This window comes from Salmo trutta, chromosome 31 (assembly GCF_901001165.1).
Source record: "Salmo trutta chromosome 31, fSalTru1.1, whole genome shotgun sequence".
Lineage (NCBI taxonomy): Eukaryota > Metazoa > Chordata > Actinopteri > Salmoniformes > Salmonidae > Salmo > Salmo trutta.
The window spans coordinates 33,660,409-33,687,387 of NC_042987.1; the positions used below are offsets into that span (position 1 = coordinate 33,660,409).

Below are 26,979 nucleotides of genomic sequence, written 5' to 3' on the forward strand. Positions count from 1 at the left end.
GCTGTTGTGTCATCGGCAAACTTAATGATGGTGTTGGAGTCGTGCCTGGCCGTGCAGTCATGAGTGAACAGGGAGTACAGGAGGGGACTGAGCACGCACCCCTGAGGGGCCCCCGTGTTGAGGATCAGCGTGACGGATGTGTTGTTACTTACCCTTACCACCTGGGGGTGGCCTGTCAGGAAGTCCAGGATCCAGTTGCCGAGGGAGGTGTTTAGTCCCAGGGTACTTAGCTTAGTGATGAGCTTTGAGGGCACTATGGTGTTGAACGCTGAAATGTAGTCAATGAATAGCATTCTCACATAGGTGTTCCTTTTGTCCAGGTGGGAAAGGGCGGTATGCAAATTGGAGTGGGTCAAGGGTTTCTGGGATAATGGTGTTGATGTGAGCCATGACCAGTCTTTCAAAGCACTTCATGGCTACAGACGTGAGTGTTATTAGTCGGTAGTCATTTAGGCAGGTTACCTTAGTGTTCTTGGGCACAGGGACTATGGTGGTCTGCTTAAAACATGTTGGTATTACAGACTCGGACAGGGAGAGATTGAAAATGTCAGTCAAGACACTTGCCAGTTGGTCAGCGCATGCTCGCAGTACACATCCTGGTAATCCGTCTGGCCCTGTTTAACCTCTTACATCTAGACGTTCCGCTAGCGGAACACCTGCTCCAATATCCAATGATAGGCGTGGCGCGAATTACAAATTCCTCAAAAATCCCAAAACGTCAATTTTTCAAACATATGACTATTTTACACCATTTTAAAGACAAGACTCTCGTTAATCTAACCACACTGTCCGATTTCAAAAAGGCTTTACAGCGAAAGCAAAACATTAGATTATGTCAGCAGAGTACCGAACACTTCCGGTGAATTTACTAAATTACTCACGATAAACGTTCACAAAAAACATAACAATTATTTTAAGAATTATAGATACAGAACTCCTTTATGCACTCGCTATGTCCGATTTTAAAATAGCTTTTCGGTGAAAGCACATTTTGCAATATTCTGAGTAGATAGCCCAGCCATCACGGCTAGCTATTTTGACACCCACCAAGTTTGACCCTCACCAAACTCCGATTTACTATTAGAAAAGTTTGATTACCTTTGCTGTTCTTCGTCAGAATGCACTCCCAGGACTGCTACTTCAATAACAAATGTTGGTTTGGTTCAAAATAATCCATAGTTATATCCAAATAGCGGCGTTTTGTTCGTGCGTTCAAGACACTATCCAAGGGTGACGAAGGGTTACGCGCCCGACGCGTTTCGTGACCAAAAAATTCTAAATATTCCATTACCGTACTTCGAAGCATGTCAACCGCTGTTTAAAATCCATTTTTATGCTATTTTTCTCGTAAAAAAGCGATAATATTCCGACCGGGAGTCGTTGTTTACGTTCAAAGACAAAAGAATAAAAACATGGGGTCGCCTCGTACACGCGCCTCCAGTCTCTGTTCTCTGATCGACCACTATCAAAATGCGCTAATGTTTTTCAGCCAGGGCCTGCAAAGCCACCATTCAGCTTTTTGCCGCCTTCTGAGAGCCCATGGGAGCCGTAGGAAGTGTCACGTTACAGCAGAGATCCCCTGTTTTGGTTAGAGATGATCAAGAAGGCCAAGAAATGGTCAGAGAGGGCGCTTCCTGTTTGGAATCTTCTCAGGTTTTGGCCTGCCAAATGAGTTCTGTTATACTCACAGACACCATTCAAACAGTTTGGAGTGTTTTCTATCCAAAGCTAATAATTATATGCATATTCTAGTTTCTGGGCAGGAGTAATAATCAGATTAAATCGGGTACGTTTTTTATCCGGCCGTGAAAATACTGCCCCCTATCCATAACAGGTTAAAGGTCTTACATCGGCTGCGGAGAGCGTGATCACACAGTTGTCCGGAACAGCTGGTGCTCTCATGCATGTTTCAGTGTTATTTGCCTCGAAGCGAGCATAGAAGTAGTTTAGTTCGTCTGGTAGGCTTGTGGCTTGTGGTAGGCTTGTGTCACTGGGCAGCTCGCGGCTGTGCTTCCCTTTGTAGTCTGTAATGGTTTGGAAGACCTGCCACATCCGACGTGCGTCGGAGCCGGTGTAGTACGATTCAAACTGAGTCCTCTATTGATGCTTTGCCTGTTTGATGGTTCGTCGGAGGGCATAGTGGTGTTTTCTCATAAGCTTCCGGGTTAGAGTCCCGCTCCTTGAAAGCGGCAGCTCTACCTATGCATGATCAGGGTTGTATTCATTTCGCCGATTCGGTTGAAAAACGTTTCTTAAATTGAAAGCAAACGGAACAAAACAGGGATAAACATACCTGAATTTCTCCAATAGAAACTCTCATTTAGGGCTGTTGGGGTGACCATATTACCGCCACACCTGCGGTCACGAGTCATGAAGGCAGTCAAATTCCAGATGACTGTTTAGTCACGGTAATTAGGTTTCTCCAAGCTCTGATGCTGGTCAATAGTAGCTTACCAAACTTGCTAACTGCCTGGGACTCAGCACTCTATTGTTCCTCTAATTACTCTGACATCAATGCAAATGTACTATATTTATTTCTCAACCTTCCTAATATTAAGCACATTTCTTATATTTGCAACAGGAGTATAGACTATCTGGCTGGCATGAAAATAAACCACGGGGAAAAGCGTCCATTGTAAAAAGTGTCCATTCTAAATCAAAACAAATTACACACATATATTATGTAGTATATGTAAAGACAAGATTAAATCAAGAATAGTCTGAGGGGTGACAATATTAGCCTATCACTTGTGAATTATATATTATTACTTGTGAATGATGCCCAGCATAAGAAACAAAGCCTTTTTTTTGCGACTTTTTTTAATCATAGTCACACACCTCATGTAGCCTAGCCCATAGGCCTATATGTTTTAATAAGGTTTGTATCACAACTAAAGTGGCCAAATAACGTCTTAAAATTAGGCACATTTATCCGCTTTACAAGGGGTGTGGAGCCTAACAGGCATATATAAGCAGCACATGAGTTTCAAGTTTGGGGAAGATCATTTTCACCATGAAAATGCACCTTTATAATAAAAGCATTACATGCATAATTGCATTTGCGGTCGCTTTTGATAATGGTGTTTCCCGCTAATGAAACATTTGCGCTTATAGCCTACTACCATGTGCGCATTGCTGCACTTATAATGTGAAGAAATAGCTGAACAATGTATCACCATTTTAAGCTAAACGTTCTATGTTGCGTCAGCCACATTGCTTAACATTTTTTGGGGGGATGCTAGTCGTTGTATTAATTTGGGATCTATCGCATCCCACAACTGTCCCTGACAATGTTTGGAATATTTATTTATTGCACAGTAGGTCAACTTTTGTACTATGGGATAGTAGATTGACATAGGCTAGTGCTTTTGCTGTTCGTTATGCCTAGTCATCTTGTTGGTTGACGAAATGTAAATGTGGATAGTTCTTCCAATATCTTCAATATGCACCTCGGAATTGGATAAGGACACACAGAGTTGTGTCCCCGATGTATGTCTTCACTTGTAGCCTGTGAGAAAAACCCGAGTGTGAGTGAGAGATGCTTCGGATTGCGCAGCACACTCAGGGAGAAGGGCACAAAGTAGCACTCCAGACCGCAAAAGGCATGGATTTTTTTAGGGTGCATTACGGCCACAAAGGGGATGCCACCGTGAAATTCGAGGTATTATCAAGTGCTTGTCAAATTGTGAATGAGAGACTGATGTAGTGTGTACAGCCTGTGCAAAAAAAAACAAAGCAGAGCTCATGCCTTTCAAGCGACTTTTTTCAAATCATCATGAGGGTCTCATCATGCAGCCTTGGAATGTATTAAACATCAAAACATATAGCCTAATGTTTGTAGAACAACTAAAGTTACATTAATAACTCTAAATTATGCATATAGGAGGACCTATTTCTTTGTAAACCGGACAACACAGAATAGCCGCATGTGCGCACTCCCTCCAAATAGTTTGAAGAAAATATTTATATTTTATTCAGCTTTGTTCAATTGTATTCTTCATACTATAAAATAATGTCACTGAATTATAAGCAAATCTTGTCTGCTAAATGAACTAGTGTAGCCCACAGCCATATGGCATAGCCACATCAGGACCTAACATAAGGATAACTCAGAGTATGCTATTCTTTTCTTCTGAAATTGACTACATTTTCTTCAAATCATGCTTCTTTAGACATGTCTAAAATAAATAATGGATTTATTGTGAAGGTGTAGGCTATATTAGATGGATTTATTACACTTTTTAAAATGGCTTGTGTGGAAGCCAGGAGATGCTAAATGTGTTTATGTTAATTAATGGTCAATTACCGTAAAACCAACAGTTATTTGCTTGACAATCACAGGCTGACGAAATTTCGTGACCGCCACAGCCCTACTCTTGTTTGCAACTGTTGGACTAATGATTACACCCTATATCAGCTAGATTCAGGCACTAGTGTACAAGGCGCTACTGAATGTCACTATCTGTCCATGTGTCACTGTCCTCCCTCATCTTCAACGGCACTGACCGACACTGATACACATTCCCTGAACACCAAACACATGCCCTGAACACCAAACAAATGCCCTGAACACCAAACACATGCCCTGAACACCAAACACATGCCCTGAACACCAAACACATGCCCTGAACAACAAAAATATGCCCTAAACACCAAACACATTCCCTGAACACCAAACACATACACATGCCTGCAGTATACAAGTTTGATTACAGTATTTATTTCATTAAATTCCATAAATTCCATAAATTCTGTATGAGGTTTTGAGATCCGTTTGCTGGTTTTGTGTATTTAATGATATCTGCACATTACTTTACCCAGTAACGTCCCTGGTAATGTCCAATATTCTACTGCCATTTACTTTATGTTCATATTCTTATTTTGTACTATTCCTCATTGTTGTTGCATTGTCAAGAAGGAACCTGCAAGTAAACATTTCGTTGAAGGATGTATACCATGCGTGTCCCGTACATGCGACTAATACAAATTGAAACTCAAGTCCCCACTAAACGACAATACAATGGGTGCGTTTGTAAAATACATCTATAATATCTACTCCGATTTCAGAGCACTTTCCCCTGTGGCCAGAGCACAGAATAAATGAACGCTCAACACCGGTTGAATATGGTCGGTGTCAGTAAACGTCGGATAACATGAAAACACCCTAACCAGCTATGCTAGTGCGAGTAAAATGGTCAGAGTGAGATTTTTCTCTCATTTGTGTCTGGAAGTAGCTATCAAGCTAGCCAATGTTAGCCAGTTAGCTTGACTGTCGTTGTGAGGTCAGAACGCTCGTATCAACCCTAGTCCTCAGCCAGGGCGTCCAGTGTGCGCTCCGAGAGAGAAACGCTCTGAATTTACGACTGGACAATCTGACAACAATCTGAATTTACAAACGCCCAGAGCGCACTCTGGCACTCCAGATTGAATTTACGAACACACCCAATGTCAAACATACTCCACAATCTGATTCTAGCCTTGCCTGTCTAATACTTTTGCAGGAAGTGGGCTCAGTAAGATTAAAGAATTAAACCAACAACTGGATTTTCTCATTTACAGCAACGACCTGGGGAATAGTTACAGGGGAGAGGAGGGGGGGAAGAACGAGACAATTCTAAACTGGGGATGATTAGGTGACCTTGATGGTATGTGGGCCAGATTGGGAATTTAGCCAGGACACCAGGGTTAACACCCCTACTCTTACGATAAGCGCCATGAGATCTTTAGTGACCACAGAGAGTCAAGACACCTGTTTAACGTCTCCAATCACTGCCCTGGGGCATTGGGATATTTTTTTTAGACCAAAGGAAAAGGTGCCTCCTACTAGCCCTCCAACACCACTTCCAGCAGCATCTGGTCTCCCAACCAAGGACAACCCTGCTTAGCTTCAGAAGCAAGCCAGCAGTGGGATGCAGAATGGTATGCTGTTGGCGACTCAGGTAAAATAAAGTAACTGTAGGCTACACTCTCTGGAGCCCTCTGGTTCTGTATGTTCATATTAACATAGGCCTACATGACTTTGTTTCAAACGTTGTTCACATGGTACATTTGTTATGTTGATATTTGTGAATATTCAATTAAAAACACTTAACAATATTTATGTTTGTGTTGTAGATTAATACACCAACTGATTTTAGCTTTGGAGAGAAACCCCTTGCTTGCACAAAAAATGTGGCTAGTAGTTATCAAGGTTTAGCTTAATTTGTACACAACATTGTCATTATTAATTTCTTTTTTTTATGAATGAAAAAAGTGACATATACATTTTTTGGGGGTGGGTTGGACTGGTCTTTTCAGGGAAGTCACCTTATGTTTGATATAAAAAAAAGACTGAAGTCACTGTATCTGTTGAATTAACATGAGTGTGAGAACAGTTGCAGTATTTGTAACATGTTTATAGCCAAAGAAAAGATTACAGTAGTTAAGACTATTCAGTCCAACATCAAATCCATCAGAAAACACTGGAAGCAGATGACCAGATTCTATGAAAGTGGGAAAAGTTGTGACGAAACTCTTGAATTAAAACTCCTCCACCAGATGGTAATTGGAATGTGCAGCAAGTCAATATAAGTCAATTAAATTATACATTCAAATATATTATTAACATGAATAAAATGACTGATATTAAACAGCATAAAATCATTGAAAATACAGTACAATAGTTCACATCTGCAGAACATGATGTACCATTAGAACTTCAATCTGCTATGCCTTGAATCATAATCCATCAAACTTTCTGGACATGTTTCACGGTCAGTCGAATATTCAGATCAGGTTGCTGTGCCCGAAAGATGCTGTAGAGCTAGTAGAGAAAATAGATCACTATTTAGTTCAACTCAATCTCATCTAATCTAGATCTTATTTTCCAATATAAATACTTGTATAATAGATAAATCATATGCATTGGAACTTTATATAAAATATATACATACATTGCTACCTGGGATATAGATAAGAAGACAACAAAAAAAGCAAACCACCATGATTGAATGAGGAAATGTCACCTGACTCTAGACTGGATCAACTGTGGTGTAAATATTACCTGACTCTAGACTGGATAAACTGGGGTCTAAATGTTAGCTGACTCTAGACTGGATCAACTGTGGTGTAAATATTACCTGACTCTAGACTGGATAAACTGGGGTCTAAATGTTAGCTGACTCTAGACTGGATAAACTGGGGTCTAAATATTACCTGACTCTAGACTGGATAAACTGGGGTCTAAATATTACCTGACTCAAGACTGGATCAACTGGGGTCTAAATATTACCTGACTCTAGACTGGATAAACTGGGGTCTAAATATTACCTGACTCTAGACTGGATAAACTGGGGTCTAAATATTACCTGACTCAAGACTGGATCAACTGTGGTCTAAATGTCAGCTGACTCTAGACTGGATAAACTGGGGTCTAAATATTACCTGACTCTAGACTGGATCAACTGTGGTCTAAATATTACCTGACTCAAGACTGGATCAACTGGGGTCTAAATATTACCTGACTCAAGACTGGATCAACTGTAGTCTCATTTAGCTCCTGATAAGATTGGACAGCGACCTGAAGAATTGCAAATCCTAAATTTGGGCAAGAATATTACAATTATTTCAGTATATAAAGACAAATAGCCAAGTATCATAATTCAATGTATTTACTTTATGCTTAAATACCCACCACTTTCCAGTGGTTTAGTACCAAAAGGTGCGTCCACGTAAGGGGCAGTAAGAGTTGGAGGTGTTGTCACCTGTGTCGTGGTAGTCCTTGGTCCCATTGTAGGTGTTGAAGCTGACGGGGTAAATATTGACATGAAGCTGTATCTCTCATTAGCCTGAAATCCATACTTGTTTTAGGCTAAACATTCCACTCCCTGTACTCCCGTGTCATATGCAAAACATGACATTTTAAGGAGTGTAATGTTTAGCCCAAACAGACTAGTACCCATTCTAGGATATCTACTTTATGATCACAACAAGCAACACTAAAATACAAAATAAAGCCGTTTTCACAGTAGTCATCACACTTCTCTACTTCCTACTATATTTTAAATATCGGCATTTGATCCACATTCAATCGTCTGATTTGTTCAGTTGCATTGTTCTATTCTTTTCCACATTTAATTTTTGTTGTTGTTGACTTACTCATGCTCACTACTAATGACTGGAAGACACATGTCTTCACTGATATCTGGGTTTGGTCATGCTTCAACAGTCATTGTTTTCTGGACTAAACCTCTGACATCATTTTCTTTTTAAATCATGAACATTAAAAACATGTTAAATTGATAACTTACCAAAGGATTGCCCTGCAGACAAAGCAACACATCCAATACATAATAATAGGAAAAGCATGATGTTGTTTCAGAAGACCGAGAGCACCGACTGAGCTGTGATGTGGGAAGATTCTGTTCAGCGAGTCCGTCTGACAATCTTTGTTCAGCATGAGGAAGTTGTCTCCTCTATTCATCGTGGGAGGGATTTGCCTTTTAAATAATGCTCAGGTTTTCAAAAATTCATTTGAGGCACAAGTGATTTCAGAAAAAGGTCAGACCGCCTCCTCTTGAACTATTTTAATAGTTATGAGGAAGTTGTTCCATATTTCTGTCTCATAAGATTTTTTATCAAAACCTCAACCAGTATTTTTTTAAAGGTCCAATGAAGCCGTTTTTTATCTCAATATCCCATCATTTCTGGGTAACAATTAAGCACCTTACTGTGATTGTTTTCAATTACAATTTCTAAAAGAAACAAAAATTGCTTCTTAACAAAGAGCAATTTCTCAAGCAAGAATTTTGTCCCCAGGCAGGCCAAAAGACCAAAACAGGCTTAAATTTCAGGTGGTCTTTTCAAACAGCTCTTACTCTAAAAGAGCATTATCATAATTTTTACAGTATTAATCCAACCTCATAGTGTGGAAATATATATAAAACACAGAAAAAACATGTTTTTGACTACATTGGGCATTTAAACAAAACAAGTGTATTATCCACTAATTGATCATTCTGACAAGCAACCATCTATTTTATTGGGATATATCCAGAAACACATTGCCAGGAGTAAAAATGAATTTAGACAAAGTACATATTTTTTATGCACATTTACAATACAATTCTATAAAGGTTAGCTGACAAATGGAAAATATGTGCATTTCAAAGAAAAGGGAAATCACATATTATTTAAGTATATTTCTCATATCACTGCCAGTTGTCCCAGTTTGTAAAAAAAAAAAAATAACTAAAAAAACATGCAAACAAGCTATTTTCAGGTCTCTCCAGAGATGTTAGATCGGGTTCAAGTCCAGGCTCTGGCTGTGCCACTCAAGGACATTCAGAGAATTGTCCTGAAGCTACTCCTGCTGCCACCACAATGCTTCACCGTAGGGATGGTGCAAGGTTTCCTCTAGACATGATGCTTGGTATTTAGGCCAAAGAGTTCAATCTTGGTTTCATCAAACTACAGAATTTTGTCTCTCATGGTGTGAGAGTCCTTTAGGTTGCATTTGACAAACTCCAAGAAGGCTGTCATGTGCCAGTTGTCCCAGTTCGTTAAAAAAAAACAAAAAAAACATGCAAATCAATCAACTCACCAAACGGTTGTTCAGTACACATTAAACAGTAACACACATTCTCTTTCCTAATGGCACTACAGTCACATTAGCCTTCTGGTGCTGTAAGTGAGGCTGTCCTATTGTGGGGTTTCTCTATGGGCTCTGGCGCTTGCTGCTGCCGCTGCTGCTGCTGCTGGAGCTGGGTGGATGGGAGTCCCGTGGAGAGGTGAGAGGAGGGGATGTAACGGACAACCCCAGGCCCAGCTCTAGAGTCTTAACAGGGGGAGACTGCACTGACGACGCCCTTGGGCTGCTGCTTGCTGAAGACCCAGCTGACCTGCAGTGGAAAAATACAAAATACATTTAAGAAGCTATATTTTACAAGAACATATTGACACACAATGAGTGTACAAAACATGCTCTTTCCATGACAGACTGACCAGGTGAATCCAGATGAAAGCTATGATCCCTTATTGATGTCACCTGTTAAATCAACTTTGATCAGTTGAAGACAGGTTAAGGAAGGATTTCTAAGCCTTAAGACAATTGAGACATGGATTGTGTTCAGTGCATTCGGAAAGTATTCAGACCCCTTGCCTTTTTCCACATTTTGTCTTATTATAGCCTTATTCTAAAATGGATTAAATCGTTTTTCCCCCTCATCAATCTACACACAATACCCCATAATGACAAAGCAAAAAAACAATTAAAATAAACGGAGCGTCGCTGCACAGCTATTTTCAGGTCTCTCCAGAGATGTTTGATCGGGTTCAAGTCCAGGCTCTGGCTGGGCCACTCAAGGACATTCAGAGACTTGTCCCGAAGCTACTCCTGCATTGTCTTGGCTGTCTGCTTAGGGCCGTTGTCCTGTTGGAAGGTGAACCTTCACCCCAGTCTGAGGTCCTGAGCACCCTGGATTAGGTTTTCATCAAGGATCTCTCTGTACTTTGCTTCATTCATCTTTCCCTCGATTCTGACTAGTCTCCCAGTCCCTGCCTCTGAAAACATCCCCACAGCATGGTACTGCCACCGCCAAGCTTCACTGTTGGGATGGTGCCAGGTATTCGTCCAGATGTGATGCTTGGCATTCAGGCCAAAGAGTTCAATCTTGGTTTCATCAGACCAGAGAATCTTGTTTCTCATGGTCTGAGAGTCCTTTAGGTGCATTTTGGCAAACTCCAAGCGGGCTGTTATGTGCCTTGGAAAAAGGGAAGGGGTCTGAATACTTTCCGAATGCACTGTATGTGTGCCATTCAAAGGGTGAATGGGCAAGACAAAAGATTAAGTGTGTTTGAATGGTGTATGGTAGTAGGTGTCAGGCGCACCGGTTTGTGTCAAGAACTGCAACGCTGCTGGTTTTTTCACACTCAACAGTTTCCCATGTATATCAAGAATGGTCCACCACCCAAAGGAAATCCAGCCAACTTCACACAACTGTGGGAAACATTGGAGTCAACATGGGCCAGCATCCCTGTGGAACGCTTTCGACACCTTGTAGAGTCCATGCACTGACGAATTGAAGCTGGTCTGAGTGCAAAAGGGGGTTCAACTCAATATTAGGAAGGTATTCCTAATGTTCTATACACTCTGTGTAAATTATCAGTAGATATTATTGGAAACTTTGAGATTCAGAAATAACAATATGGACAATTCTGTTGTAGCAGTCAAAAAACAAGACATCCAAAAAACAGCTAAACAGGAAAAACCTTTGTGGTTTTAAAATGTGTCAGGAAGAAAATGAATGTAGCTTTCAGATATGTTCCCAACTGTGAGTCTCTCATTTTTTTACCCGTCGGTCCCCCCAAAATTATCTCGAGGGTATTTGGCTATGGACTGTATATTGTAGACCCCTGAGCTAGATTGACTGTGTAAAATAGTTGTGACGTACCTGAGAGAGACGGAGCTGCGAGTAGAGTTAGTCTTTGAGCTCTGTCGGCTGGCAGCGGTGGAGGCAGGGGACGGCAGGGGCAAGTTGGCCTGGGACACATACAGTACACACAAATTAAATCAGACCTTTTTAGTCCTGAGTAAAAGGCCATCCAAAATGAGACTTAACAGGATGGGTCAACTTCTTGTTTGCTTTTAGAGAGAGTTGCCAGAAATTCATTAGTTTAGTTTTATTAGATTGGTTTGAAACCTAGCTGTCCCTAAAACCTTACATTTTGCATTTCCTTGAATCAACTAACGTCAGGGCAATTTGCTGTCAGAATTTCAGAATGTCATTGCCTTGCCCAACTCTACAAGGCTAAAAAGGTATAATTCGCACACCTACAATTTTAGAATTTATTTTTCTTTGTTTCTCCCCATAGGAGAACCCTTTGGTTGTGAAAAATGTTCTACTTAGAATATTTTAGTGGTAAAAGGTTTCACGTAGAACCTCGTATTAGGATTCTACTTGAAACCAAAAATAGTTATTTTCAGAAGGTTCTTCTATGGGGACAATTGAAGAACCCATCTTGGTTCTAGGTGGCATCTTTTTTCGAGGGTGTATAGTATTATCAAGTGCGTGGAGAAAAACATCATACTTTTTATAGTAAAAAGAAAAGAAGGCTACCTGGACAAAGTACATATGTAGAGCTGATCTGAGGTCAGGTTGTTCCTCCATGGCAACCAGCAGCATCTTGTTGATATTCTTATTGAAGTCCTTCAGCTCCCTCAGCTCAATGTCCCTCTCCTCAAACGTCTCCTCCTTGGCCTTCTTGGCCGACCGGATCTCTTTGGTCAGTTTGGAGCACTGTTATGGAGGATAGCAAGGGATGAACACAGAGCAGTGATAAGTAGGGCCAGGATTCTTTCCTGACCCTATGACCAACTAATGTTTATGACTGCCTATGACAGACGTTATATGTCTTGTGTAGCTGTTATAAAGGCTTTATGAATGCATACATAAGGGGGGCTACAGTAAAGTACATTTCGTATTTCATGTTTTTCTTTCGTCATTGAAGAATGGTTTGAACACACTTGTTGCGATGGTGTATATTGTTGGGTGGTGGTATCAAACCTGCTTAGTGACCCTGTGGAGTTTCTCCTGCTGGGAGACCAGTTCTCTGTTCAGAGACATGATACGTGACTGGGTCTCTTCAGTCCTCACATTCTGAACGGCCTCCTCTTGAAGCAGGTTGTCGAGTGTATTGTTCATGCCCTACCGATTTAATCACACACACACACACACACACACACACACACACACACACACACACACACACACACACACACAGTTATGATTGCACTGTCTGGTGGTTAAGAGTGAGTTGTCAGACAAGTCTATATTGGACCTGTTGTTCTTGGACACGAGCAGCCAATGTAAGGCGTGTGATGAAGACAAAAGAGATCATGATAGGGCTTAGGACAGATCTAACACACTGCACATGGGAAAGGCAGAGAGAGACAGAGAGGAAAAGTAACAACATGGAAATTAAGTACACAAAAGATGATTCTACTCCAGTTTCATGTGAGAAGATGATGGCCTGGTGGAAAACCCACGCTCACGTCAAGGCTAGGACCAAGAGTTTTCCTGATCAGGTTAAGTAGTCCAGTAAAACTCCTGGCCCCAGTCATGGTTGGTTTGGTGGAGAAGTACCTGAATGTCCTCCTGCAGTTCTCGGATCTGTCTCCTCTTGTACTTGTACTTCTCCTCAGCGGCTCTCTTCTGCTCATCCAGCTTCAGTTTCTCCTGATACTCCTCACCTTCAAAACAGTTTTCGGTTCATTGTTAACTTCTATAAAAACATTAAAGGGTTGTACCAACACACTTTACAGCATTAAGCAAGAAATAAAAACCAAAATAGAGTATAAAAGGAAGGCCTCCCGAGTGGCGCAGCAGTCTAAGGCACTGTAGTGCTTGAGGTGTTTCTACAGATCCGGGTTCAATCCCGGGCTGTGTCGCAGCCGGCCGCGAATGGGAGACCCACGAGGGACCCATGAGGGACTCCAATTGGCCCACCGTCGTCCAGGAAGCATTTGGCCGGCCGGGATGTCCTTGTCCCATCGCGCTATAGTGAATCCTGTGGCGGGCCAGGCACATGCACAGTGACACGTCGCCAGTTGTGAGGTGTTTCCTCCGACACATTGGTGCGGCTGGCTTCCGGGTTAAGAGGGCACTGTGTCAAGAAGCAGTGCGGCTTGGCGGGGTCGTGTTTCGGAGGACGCATGGCTCTCGACCTTCGCCTCTTCCGAGTCCGTATGGGAGTTGCAGCGATGGGACAAGACTGTAACTACCAATTGGGGAGAAAAAGGAGTAAAAAAACAAAAACAAAGAGTATAAAAGGATCTGAACAGAACAACAGTACAAAACAACCACCACATTAAAGTTATAAAATAGTATATAAATAGTATTTCCTCTCATCTGATTATGTTGGGTTTTCCCTTCATAGATATAGAACACTGATAACATTAATGTGTATGTGTGTGTGTGTTACTATGGTGATGGCATAGAGTCAATATTTATTGCTGGCATATTTGTGGCATCTTTTTTTGGGGGGAGGGGGGCATAGAGTCCGAGGCTCAATCTCTAGCCACTTTAATAATCGGATGTAATAAATGTATCACTAGTCACTTAAACAATGACACTTTATATAATGTTTACATACCCTACATTACTCATCTCATATGTATATACTGTACTCTATACCATCTACTGCATCTTGCCTATGCCGTTCGGCCATAGCTCATCCATATATTTATATGTACACATTCTTAATCATTCCTTTACACTTGTGTGTGTAAGGTAGTTGTTGTGAAATTGTTAGATTACTTGTTAGATATTACTGCATGGTCGGAACTAGAAGCACAAGCATTTTGCTACACTCGCATTAACATCTGCTAACCATGTGTATGTGACCAATAAAATTTGATTTGATTTGTTGGAATCAGTTTATCTCACAGGGAACCTTTCCTCATACAGTACGCACTGGACTCAGTCACTTTGTTGAAGGATTTGCGATAGGTTGTGTTGCGGCTGTTGACGACGTGGAGCGTGTTCTCCAGCGCTCGGATCTCCTTCTCCATCTTGCGGATCTTGGCGTCCAAATCGTCTCCCTTACGTTGGAGCTCCTCTTTTTCTTGGGCAGCCTTATGAAAAGCAAACCCACGTTAGAAAGTAAAATGGTACAACGTTTTTCTCAATTGATTTGTAAACAAAGTTCCATGTTCTCAAAACAATTAACAACTGTCAAAAACAGTTGCAAGAAAAAGTATGTGAACCCTTTGGAATTACCTGGATTTCTGCATAAATTGGTCAAGAAATGTGATCTGATCTTCCTCTAAGTCACAACAATAGACAAACACAGTGCGCTTAAACTAATAACACACAAATTATTGTATTTTTCTTGTCTATATTGAATACATAATTTAAACATTCAGTATAGGTTGGAAAAAGTATGTGAACCCCTAGGCTAATGACTTTTCCAAAAGCTAATTGGAGTCAGGAGTCAGCTAACTTGGAGTCCAATCAATGAGACGAGATTGGAGATGTTGGTTAGAGCTGTCCTGCAATATAAAAAACGCTCACAAAATCTGATTTTGCTATTCACATGAAGCGTTGCCTGATGTGAAACATGCCTCGAACAAAAGAGATCTCAAAAGACCTAAGATTAAGAATTGTTGACTTGCGTAAAGTTGGAAAGGGTTACAAAAGTATCTCTAAAAGCCTTGATGTTCATCAGTCCACGGTAAGACAAATTGTCTATAAATGGAGAAAGTTCAGCGCTGTTGCTACTCTTCCTAGGAGTGGCCGTCCTGCAAAGATGACTGCAAGAGCACAGCGCAGCATGCTCAATGAGGTTAAGAATAATCCTAGAGTGTCAGCTAAAGACTTACAGAAATCTCTGGAACATGCTAACATCTGACGAGTCTACGATACGGAAAACACTAAAGAATGGTGTTCATGGGAAGACACCATGGAAGAAGCCACTGCTGTCCAAAAAAAAACCATAGCTGCACGTCTGAAGTTTGCAAAAGAGCACCTGGATGTTCCACAGCGCTACTGGCAAAATATTCTGTGGACAGATGAAACTACAGTTTAGTTGTTTGGAAGAAACACACAACACTGTGTGGAGAAAAAAAAAGGCACACCAACATCAAAACCTCATCCCAACTGTAAAGTATGGTGAAGGGAGCATCATGGTTTGGGCTCCTTTGCTGCGTCAGGGCCTGGACAACTTGCTATCATCGACGGAAAAATGAATTCCCATATTTATCAAGACATTTTGCAGGAGAATGTAAGGCTATCTGTCCGCCAATTGAAGCTCAACAGAAGTTGGGTGATGCAACAGTACAACGACCCAAAACACAGAAGTAAATCAACAACAGAATGGCTTCAACAGAAGAAAATCCTGACCTCAACCCGATGGAGATGCTATGGCATGACCTCGAGAGCGGTTCACACCAGACATCCCAAGAATATTGCTGAACTGAAACAGTTTTGTAAAGAGGAATGGTCCAAAATTCCTCCTGACCGTTGTGCAGGTCTGATCCGCAACTATAGAAAACATTTGGTTGAGGTTATTGCTGCCAAACGAGGGTCAACCAGTTATTAAATCCAAGGATTCACATACCGTACTTTTCCCACCCTCCACTGTGAATGTTTACACGGTGTGTTCAATAAAGACATAAAAACGTATAATTGTTTGTGTGTTATTAGATTAAGCAGACTGTGTTTGTCTATTGTCGTCAAATTATATGACCAATTTATGCAGAAACCCAGGTAATTCCAAAGAGTTCACATACTTTTTCTTGCCACTGTATATATTTTTTCACAATAAGGCAAATCAATTATTAACTGAAGCAATAGTTGGCTGGTGAATTTTTTTTGGTGTCTGAAGGAATTCTCACCTTGATCACATAATAAGCCTGTGATTTTTCCTCTTCTCCCTCGGGAGCAGCCATTGAGACAGTCATAATCTCATAGCGTTTCCTCATCTTGTCGACCTTGGACAATCTCTCATGCACCTCAGCACTGAAATTAACCAATCAATGTATGCATAGAATAATTTGAGACTGCTCTTCTCGACCATTGATGGCCTGATAAATCCTACCCCCGTAAACCTATGTGAAATTTCCTCCACATTTAAAATGTGCTGAGCTTGAGGCATATTTCAGAGAAGTTTTTATTGTTATTCTTATGTAGTAAATATTTTAGTTTTCATTTTCATTGTTTTTATTTATTTTTTCCTGTGACGCACATTGCATTGCATGTCTGAAATGTGCTGTATAAATAAAGCTTGATTTGATTAGACATAGAGTATACACAATGGCTCAAAACACCAAGTGCCTGGCTATCCAATGTTCAATTCATTTGACAGCTTTCTTTTCAAGTGCCGCATTACCACTTTATATGAGCCTTGGGCAAAACAAACACAACCCCCCTCGTATGGCACTGGATCATCAAGCCCTGTATTCAGAGAGCATCTCAGAGTAGGAGTGCTGACCTGGAATCAGCCCCCCCCCCCGTCCATACAATCTTATTCATTATGATCTAAAAGACTATCTGAATATGGGCCCAGGTATGTTAGTACTGGGAAGGAGAAAAAGCCTGCACACCCTGTGAATCCCCATGACCAGGTTCAGGGTTTAAAGGCATCAGATAAATAGCCCCCACAGCCTAAATCCCAAAGTATCCCTTTAAGAACACTTCACTATACTGTCTGGGTAATAGGGTATCTTTTGAGAGCCAGTCTTAGACATACCTGAGTCCTTGGCGCTCCTGGTCAGTGATCTTGACCTGCTTGTTGAGCATCTCCCGGTGCGCTTTAATCTCTTCCTCCCGTTCCCTCATGGCCGTCTGCAGCTGCAGCTTCCGCTTCTCCAGCGAGAGCACGCTGTCCGCCTTGTTGTACAGCAGGTCACGCAGACGCTTGATCTCCAGCTTCAGGATGTTGTCCTCCACCATGGTGTCCTGAAGGTCAAAGGTCAGAGGCAACGAGTGGCTGTGTAAGAGTATGAGTTTCACATAATCGTTTTATTTAATCAGATTGATAAAGTCAAGGTTGGCTGAGTAAAACTGCAGTGACTGTGCGCGTGCGCCTGCGTTCTCACCTGCTTCTTGAGCCGGAGCTTCTTCAGTTCCTTGTCGGAGATGTGGTTGAACAGGTGCAGCTCCTCGATCTTGGTGGTTAGGTCTCTCTTCTCAGCTCCTGTCTTCTCCGCCTCTTTCCTCACACAGCGAATATCATCCTGTCAGACGACAGAAACAGTAAAACCACAGAATGTCTATATAGATTTTTTTATAATGATTAGTTAAAATGTAATTATATGGTAAATGTAAATAGAGACTAATTTGAAAACATAGAAAATCTGAGAAAAAAACCCAACAATTTTTGATGATAAGATAGGGTTGCAAGAAAGTCTTCCTACTTTTAAGGTGACAAAAATAACAGAAATACCCAAATCATCAGGAAAAATAGTATGAAGAACATTCTACAGTACGAGAGAGGTCTGTCCACCTGGAGCTTCTTGAGTTGGGTGGTGAGCATGGTGGCCGTCCTCTTCTTCTCCTCCAGCCTGTGGGCCAGCTTTTGGGCCTTCTTCTCCAGGACCTGCTTCTCCTCCGTGTTCACCTCGCCACGCAGACGCAACATCTTCCTCTCCAGCAGCTGGATCTGGAAGTCCTGGAGTAGCAAAGTTTGAGGTGGAGAGGGAGTTAGTGATGTACCCACTACACCAAGCATACACCTCAAGACCAGCTGTATAGGTCATGAAGAGGGCACGACAACACCTTTCCCCCCTCAGGACACTGAAAAGATTTGATTTGTATACCCCAATGGTATACAAGATGTGATGACATTAGGGCGAACGCTAGCTATAATGGTCATGGTGGTAGAAATAGATAATCATCATATGACAGTGGTCTAAGGGCTATCTAAAAGCGTCTGTTGAATGACCATGCTGTTATTACTATTCAAATCAAACGTTATTTGTCACACGCGCCGAATACAACAGGTGTAGACCTTACAGTGAAATGCTTAATTACAAGCCCCTAACCAACAATGCAGTTAAGAAAAATATGAGTGGGGAAAAAAAACATTTACTAAATAAACTAAAGTAAAAAATAAAAGAGCAACAATAAAATAACAATAACGAGGCTTTATACAGGGGTTACAGGTTAGTCGAGGTAATATGTACACGTAGGTAGGGGTAAAGTGACTATGCATAGATAATAAACAGGGTGGGTATTGCATATTGTTAGTGATAGGAAAATAACAACTAGAGAAAGACTAGTGTTTCTGCTGTCTAGCCTGGTTGTAGATGATCTCCTGCTGCTTGAGGGAGTTCTGGTCCAGTTTACTGAGGCGGCTGTCCAGGTTGGAGAGGGTCACCCGGCTCCCAGAGAGCACGGCCATGGAGTCCTTCTCCTTCAACCTCAGGGCCTGTACCTCCTGGCTCTCACGGAACAGCACCTCGCGGTGGCGGTGCAGCTGGGCGTCCATGTCCTGCAGCCCACGACAGACGCAGAATGAAACAGTTCACCACAACATGGTCATGAGTACATTAACCAACACAATGTGACACTGAAGTCAACAACACATGGTTCACCAGCTCCAAAGAAAGACATCCGAGATGTTTCCCCAGTTGGGAAAATTACGAAAGAGAACCACAACACAATGTAACACTACATTCCTCATAGGAATGAATAGAATGACATCAGAGCACCTAAATGAAAATAACTAAATGTGAGAATACAGTCAGTCAGAATGGGATTTAATGTATCAGTTTGATTGATACAATGTTCATATACTTCTAAATATCTAGTGATATCGAGTTCATATTGTGACCATGTGAATTGCTAGGTAAAATGCACAAGTTAGCTCAACGCAACTGCAGCCAGTACCATGCAGACACTCTTTCCGATAAACATACTGATATTATAACAAAAACATAGTTTTATCATGCGGACTGCACTCACTTTGATAGTTTGCTCCTCTTCCTTCAGTACTTGCTCCATCTGAGCGGCCCTCTCCTCCACGCTGAGGGTCGTCTCAGTCACTGTCTTCAGCTTCTCCTCCAGGGCTGTGTTATGAAACTTGGCCCCCTTTATCCTGGACCAGGTTCACACACACACACACACACACACACACACACACACACACACACACACACACACACATCAGAACTAGTGAGAGGGTGGGTATTCCACAGAAATACATAAAGAATCCCTGTGAGGGAATTCATTTAAATGTAAACGGTTAGTTCCCCCCAAAACGATGCCTCCAATTATTCCTATTTGACTGGTACTGAGGCCTGCCGATCTCTATGTCTCACTTGTTGTTTTTGTCCTGGATGTCCTTTTTCATGTTGGCTAGCTGGGACCTCATGGACTCGACATCAGTAGCTGCTCTGTCCACTGTCCCTTTCAGACTCTCCAACTAGAAAGAGATACGTGATAACATATAAGACAAGCCATCATTCCCATAGAAAGAAGTCATACAGAATAGAATACCTGTCAGCAGAAAGCATTGACTAAATGATTTGGTTACACTTTTTTAATCACTTTCTTGAATAAGACACTATAAATGTAATTACATGCGTATAAATGCTGATGAATTGCAATGTTATAATGCCTATAAATATTTGCAAATTATGAAATACTAATTTGTTAATGTTTCGTCCTGGGAAGAAAGCTCTGGACAGACAGACACACCTCATCCTGTAGTCTGGTGCGGTTACTCTCCTGCTCCTGGAAGTCCCGTCTCAGCTTGGCCCCCTGCCGGTCGGCCATGGCTATCTTCTTCTCGTACTCCTTGTTGTTCTCCATCTCGCTCTCCAGGAAGGTCTTCTTCTCCTTGATCACTCCATTCCTCTCTCTGATGTCCTGGTTTACTTGGGTGAGGAGCTGGAAATATAGAGCAAAATCCATTGCTTACATTGTCAGACCATTATTTTAGAAACTTCACAGTTGCTTGACATCAGTTACTTTCATGTAGCCTTTTTTATGATTTTGATAGACTAATCTTAAGAAGGTGTCGTAATATGAAAAGGGGTGTTGAAACAGTGTTGTTTCAACTATGAAATACCTATAAAATACATGTAATCGTTTCTGGACCAAGTGAGTATGTAAAAAACTAAACTAGAAAACTAGTGTCTTTACAATAGTTTCGAACTGCTATAATATTCCTAGCCTGGTTGAACTTGACAAAATGATAGTGAAGCAAAGTGAGTGTAGCATTCAATCTGGTTTAGCCAGGCTATGATATCCCATCATCATCTCAAATATTGTATGACTGACTGATTGTAATCACTGCAGGCTGCCATCTAGTGGTTACCATTGAACACTGCTGCATCTCGCTGTCTCTTTTCTTCATCTGCTCGATGGTGTTCTCCCACTGGTGGATCAGTTCCTGTCTCTCTAGGTGAGCCTGGCGGAAGTTTTCTGCTGTCTTATCCAGACCAATCTGTTGGCAGAGCACAACTACAATACATGAGACACACTCTGATGGATATCAACAAGGAAGAATAAATGCTTTCTGTTTGATGTGGGACGTATAAATCTCGTGTGTCATCAATGGACACAAAGTAGCTTAAATGTCAACAAAATAATCTCAGTTGCAGGTGATTGAACATTGACTGATATTCCTGTGTTGTTCTGTACTAGTTAATGTACTGAACTGTAAGATAGCTGGTGTTTTAGACCTGTGCTGATATGGTCTCAGTCAGTTCATTGTCCAGTGCCTTGTGCTTTTGGTTGGCCTCAAGTGTCATCTTCTCTATCAACAAGGTGAGCTCCTGTAAACAAAGAATGCAAACAGTAGTTTAGAAAATAAATTGTACTGTTCATTAAGAATTGTCAGTGAACTGTTCATTCTAGAGGATCCTGAAAGGAATGTAGTTGCTTGCCACTGTAACTGAGATCCAAGACCACACAGGGTACCCGGGTTTTCGTACCCCCATCAGTCGGTCACTCACAACACCCATGACGTACCCGTATCCTGCTCTCGTCCTGCTGGGCGTACTTGATGATGGCCATGGTGTCCTCGTCCTTGTGTGCCGACTCCTCAAGCCAGGCATCCAGGGTCTGCTGGTCCCAATTCAGCTGGCTTTTCAGCTCTTCCAGCTTCTGGGTGGCTTTGAAGATGTTGTTCTGAGGAAACAGATGGCTAGACGTTTATCTAATACAGTGGAACATACACTGAATATGTTGTATGTTCCGGTGAATACTAACAGTTGGAAATAGAACTACAGGCCAGAGAATTCTCAGTCACAGAGAGAGGGAGAGAGAGAGACCCATGTTGTTTTGAGGAAAGACCTCTGTTTTAGAACAGAAAGACCAGGATGTTGATGGTATGTAGAATAACCTCTTGTGCATTCTTCTTCTCCCTCAGAGCTCCAAGCTCGTTGTCCAGCTGTGCAATCTCCTGATGCAGGCGGCCCACCTCTCTCTCCGCCAGGGCCTTGAAATGCATCTCTGACTCAGTCTCTTTCTCCCTGGCTTTGCACAGAGCCTGACACAGTACAGATAAAAAATACACCAGTTATCGGACAGCATTTCAAAGTTGTTACAAAACGATTACTGTCATACCTGTGTTCGCATGGCATTATTCATTCATCCTTGCATAAACATAATTACTTAGCAATATAACTACTACTCATACAGTAACGTTCTAGATCTATGCATGAGCTAAATAGTTTTGGGTCAGAACCTCAGAAGTATCTTTTCATGGAATTCCCAAATGGGCAAGTAGCTTTACCTGAGTTTGAGATAACTCCTGCCTAACATTTTTCAGGTGTTCAGCCATGGCTTGTATTCTATCCTTGTATCCACCAAGTTTGTTCTCCAGTTGTAACTTCTGATTTTGTTTCATTTGAAGCTGTGGAGAGGCAGGAAGTGCAAATGACAGTCATATTTCACATTGGACTGATGTTCATCCCAGCTAACGTTAGCTGTTTCGTTTTAGCTAGCTAACGTTCGCTAACTAACTAGATACCTACCTACTGTCCGCTATGTAACTGGGGCATAAATATTTCGATTTATATAAAATACAGATGAAACAAATGAAGTCAGATATTCTGGTACAGACAAGCTAATAAACTGTTAGCTAACAGACACTTACCTCATCTTCCAAACCTTTATTTTCTGAATTGGCAACTGGGATGGCAAAGCCCTCGTCCCAGCCTACCTCGGATAAAAGTATGTTCGACATTTTTTCTGTAAGACTAAATTCCAAGTTTAAGAACTGAATATCAAGCCAGCCCAATGTGCCAACTAATTATTTACAATAAGTAATAAATTGCTACTTTGTTCTATTTTTGACAACTTGTAAGGGTCATAACACTCTACAAAACCACCGTGTTGTCAATGCTGGCCCCTAGCAACCGTATCAGGTGGCTAGTTACCACATCATCCGGTTGTTAAAAAAAAATCGCACGCGTCACAAGAGGGCCACACCACTACTACCACTTGGCAATGCATGCAACCAGAGTCACTGTACTCAGTTTATCCACTAAAAACTTTGTGAATCACACCAGAAGGTTATACTATTACTATTTTCTATCCAAATAACATACTTAACATTGTAGGTCATCATTGTAAATAAGAATTTGTTCTTAACTGACTTGCCTAGTTAAATAAAATAAATTAACCACATTAAAGAATAGTTAATTCACTCTCAAGCCAGTAGCGTACAAAAGGCCATCACTATTTGAGAAACATCTGTAGTAAAATTAAACAATTGGAAGAATAGTACATCATTTTAACATAAGACATACAAGTTCATATGCAGGTTTCGGGTATCAGCTTTGGCAGAGAGAAATATGACAGACAAGAGCGCATCACCATTATCAACACACATCAAAGAAATATAAAATTTAAACATTTATTACCGTATACATTTGTACTGGAATAGCATTATGCTTAAAACTAACAAAAATTACAATCAAATGTTTTTGTACTGTTCTGTCACACAAGTCTCATAAAACAAAATTCATATTCATAGCAGGAATGCACACAAAGTATTAAAATTTAATTTAATATTTAAAGAATGGCATTCCCTCACGGACCCTCGTGTTTAGAATACGATACAATTGTATTTGTCTTTTCGGGGTGTCGGTTTGCTTCACATGAACCTCGACTGTGTCAACTAAACACTGGGACAGGAACTGTAAGGTCCAGGATGGCGACTCCTCTCCAGTTGGCTAGAGTTGACACGAAAAAAGCCCCATACTAAAGATAAAATCCCAAACCACCACAAGATGACCGACGAGGAGATATGCCTTTTATATTGTCTGTTGTGTAAAACATCTCAGTCCTGAGGGTTGGAAAAGGCAACATAGATCTCAGCTCAGTGCAGTCCCCTGTGCTCCGTTTCTCCGCCTCGGTTGTGTGTTTTTTGTATAAACAAACGTATGGACGTTCCTCCGAGTTTGGGCGGTCCCTAGACAGCGGTGCTTTTGGTCCCGATGTGCAGTCGTGCAAACTCCACAAAATCGTCAATGAGGACTGGCCATGCTCCTTGGAGGAAGGAGACAAAAATGACAGATGTTTCATGCATAAAATTCAACTAGCTTTTTCTAAAAGGAAGCACAACAGATATAGGGTTAAGCAAGAAAAAATTACTTATCAACTCTGGTGGTTGTTGGGAGAGGCAACAAGTGGGCTGGCTCCATATTATTCCATTCACAACTGATTCCATTGTCATGCACCTGACCTGAGGCAATGGGTTGCTATAGTTCAGCCTTAGTACACAAAAACACAAACCTTCCTCGTCGTAATTGGACATGTCATCAGTTATCATTGTGCTGAAGTCTAACAAGAGGTTCCAGGTGTCCTTAGGGATTGATCGTTTATGGTGCTCCTGCAGGGAAAGTAGAAGAAAATATAAAAATGTGCTTCAAAAGAAACAACTAGCCTTCATTTATCATGTTTATTGAAGCCTTAAACTGAAGCAAACCCATCCAATTTCCACACTGTGTGGATCAATAAAGTCTACTCATTTCAATTAATAGAAAATAACTTACCACTAAAAATTTGTTCCACAGGTCCAGGAATTTGAATCTTCCAGCCAGTACTAAATTCCAATACGCAATTGCCATTTCTAAGTCTAGAAAATGCACAACAATGAGGACATGTCTGAGAGAAATCCAAGTCCAATGAGCAGAGTAGACTATGAAAATAGATCAGGAATGTCAAAATGTATTGCTTACCCAAACCTTTCTGGCCAGGATTCTTTGCAAAGTTAAATGTAAACTGGTAAAAGTCCTTAAATTTCCCTTGGTCTTTTAACTCTTGCTCCATTTTTGGTAGTTGGGCTTTTAGTTTCTCTATACTGTCACACCTGAGGAGAACAAAATAAGCTTTAGCACCAAGTACAAGTTTAAGGGTTAGCCTATCTGATGTGGAGAAAGAAGAGCTTAGCCTACATTCTGTTACACAACTCAGTGACTGATGGATGACAACAAACAATTTCCTCTATAATTACATGATGAAATGAATGAACGCACACACGCACACATTGTCAATTAAATTGGCTCCAGAAATTAAGTGAAACCTCTCTCTCTCTTCAAAGGCCCTCCTCACCCTTGTTCTGTCATCCCATCCATGAACTCCTGTCTGGAGAACTCGCACTGTGTTGCAGCCCGGAACTTCCAGGCGATGAAGAGCACACTAATACTGGCCGGGTCCAGGCCCAGGTCGTCACAGAACTGCTGGATACCATCTATACCAATCTTGTTGTCATCTTGTGGGTCTGAGTGAAGGATAAGGCAAAAAAATGGTGTTCAATTAATACTTTGCCACTTTTGAGCAACTTGACTGACAAAGGGGTAAATAGACTGCCAAATATATGTCTTTATTTAATGATATCAATTTTATTCGATTTTGGTGGTCAAAGGTGAGTTATGTGTTTCGACATCATGCATGGCCTATGGCAGTATTTATTTTTTTACAGTCAGTTATACTGCTATTGTTTTTACTTACAGTACCATAGTACTGTCTTGTGCACTTGACAAGCCCTCTGTAGCTCAGTTGGTAGAGGAGCCTGGTGCTTGCAATGCCAGGATAGTGGGTTCGATGGGACCACCCATACTTAGAAATGTATGCACGCATGACCAAGTCGCGTTGGATAAAAGCGTCTGCTAAATGGCATATATTATTATAGTACATCCAGCATAGACAGAGATGTGAAAAAAAAGATGACATTTACCTCTGTATCTGTTGTAGAGCTGTTCTAACCTTTTCTTGTCCAACACTCCCTTTAGATTTGAATGGTAGAGATCTGGATTTTGGAAAAAGTTGTCTGTGGAGACATCTAGTTTCCAGTCATTCTGTGACAGACAGGTCAATGCCGTCTTCTCATTTGATTGTGTGAAGATCATGAACTGTCGAACTTTATCCTTCTGTGAGGACTTCAGCTTGTTCTGGGGAACAACACAGACGTTTACAGAACAAACACAATGACAGAAATGTAGCTCTACTCATGCTCAGAATTGTGAGCTTTCAAAACTGTATAGCCTTGGGTAGAAGTCTGCAAACCTGACAATACATGCATTGCACACTTCTTCTGGTGTAGCTGGCTTATAGCCACGGAGGTCGTTTTGGAAAGCTACTTAGCCTAATGACTTTCCTCTAGGTATCAACAACGCAAAACTGCTTAATCGACTATACATGAACGGTTTGGATGCAGAAAAGTATTGGCATGACATACGGAGGCTGAGCACAACAATTAAGTTATTGTGGCATTCACACATTCTATCCAATATCCACTCTTAACTTAGCCACGGCGTTCATAGGCAAAACAAACAGGCCTAGTCAAAGCTATGATCCGCGACGGCGCATAATGTTCATTTGAACGACCAGCTAGCCGAGATTGGCCGGCTTCTTTAGCAACGTTTAAATCTTTAGATAGCTAAACTGACTGTCTAGTAGCTGTTGTTGACTAGAACTGTCTGACAACCTACCTATGCTGCAGTATTGACAAGCCACCTAGGTTGTTCAATGACAATGAACCGAAATACAGTCGAGTTGCTGAAAAGCTAGCTAGCTAACAACTAGCTAACGTTACCTTTGCAATGCTAGCAGATAACATTTTAAACAAGTTTGTCTAAAAATTCTGTGTTTAGGGTGTTCATTTGATCAACGGTGTATGGGATAACTAAAAATAAACATAAAAAACGAGATAAATAAACGTATTCTTCACCATGTTTGTAATTGCCCGACTCCCTTTTTCCCATCCAGCTGCCTCGCTCTCTTCCACCCTTTTCCGCTCATGCGCAGTTTGGACACAACAGATGCCTGTCATGTTGGTGTTGCTACATATCACTTTTCCAGGTCGCCATATTTAGTCAGACATGGTCCGTATGTATGTCTACGGACTACGGACTGTAGCATAGTGTATCTTATTAGACATAATGGTTGGTTAGTGTATCTTAACCATTGACATAATGGTTAGTTGGTGGTGGACACTTTGTGAGTGGGGCAGAAATGCTATGCTAGTATACCAGACATAGAATTT

At 41.3% G+C, this 26,979-nt stretch overlaps 2 protein-coding genes and 1 long non-coding RNA gene across 3 annotated transcripts; all 3 read right to left on the reverse strand.

The window, feature by feature from the left end:
* Positions 1–6,374: 6,374 nt before the first annotated feature.
* On the reverse strand, positions 6,375–8,463 carry LOC115170053 (uncharacterized). The gene is made up of 4 exons (XR_003870966.1): positions 8,289–8,463; positions 7,673–7,783; positions 7,499–7,575; positions 6,375–6,802 (listed from the first exon to the last, which is right to left on the reverse strand). It is a non-coding gene; the product is annotated as an uncharacterized LOC115170053 (long non-coding RNA).
* Positions 8,464–8,953: 490 nt separating this feature from the next.
* ccdc39 (coiled-coil domain 39 molecular ruler complex subunit) lies at positions 8,954–23,241 on the reverse strand. Its single transcript, XM_029726296.1, has 20 exons — positions 22,585–23,241; positions 22,222–22,341; positions 21,829–21,975; positions 21,456–21,614; positions 21,167–21,259; positions 20,800–20,928; positions 20,178–20,369; positions 19,799–19,902; positions 19,443–19,575; positions 18,775–18,969; positions 17,983–18,147; positions 17,576–17,713; positions 17,227–17,435; positions 16,373–16,496; positions 14,452–14,611; positions 13,122–13,228; positions 12,543–12,683; positions 12,096–12,275; positions 11,430–11,518; positions 8,954–9,878 (listed from the first exon to the last, which is right to left on the reverse strand). The coding sequence occupies exons 1-20, from the start codon at positions 22,672–22,674 to the stop codon at positions 9,695–9,697; spliced, it is 2,859 nt and encodes a 952-aa protein (XP_029582156.1). The 5' UTR covers positions 22,675–23,241; the 3' UTR covers positions 8,954–9,694.
* Positions 23,242–23,333: 92 nt separating this feature from the next.
* Positions 23,334–26,781, reverse strand: LOC115170058 (DCN1-like protein 1). Its single transcript, XM_029726299.1, has 7 exons — positions 26,665–26,781; positions 25,672–25,885; positions 25,047–25,215; positions 24,674–24,804; positions 24,488–24,570; positions 24,228–24,324; positions 23,334–23,981 (listed from the first exon to the last, which is right to left on the reverse strand). The coding sequence occupies exons 1-7, from the start codon at positions 26,764–26,766 to the stop codon at positions 23,905–23,907; spliced, it is 873 nt and encodes a 290-aa protein (XP_029582159.1). The 5' UTR covers positions 26,767–26,781; the 3' UTR covers positions 23,334–23,904.
* Positions 26,782–26,979: the final 198 nt, after the last annotated feature.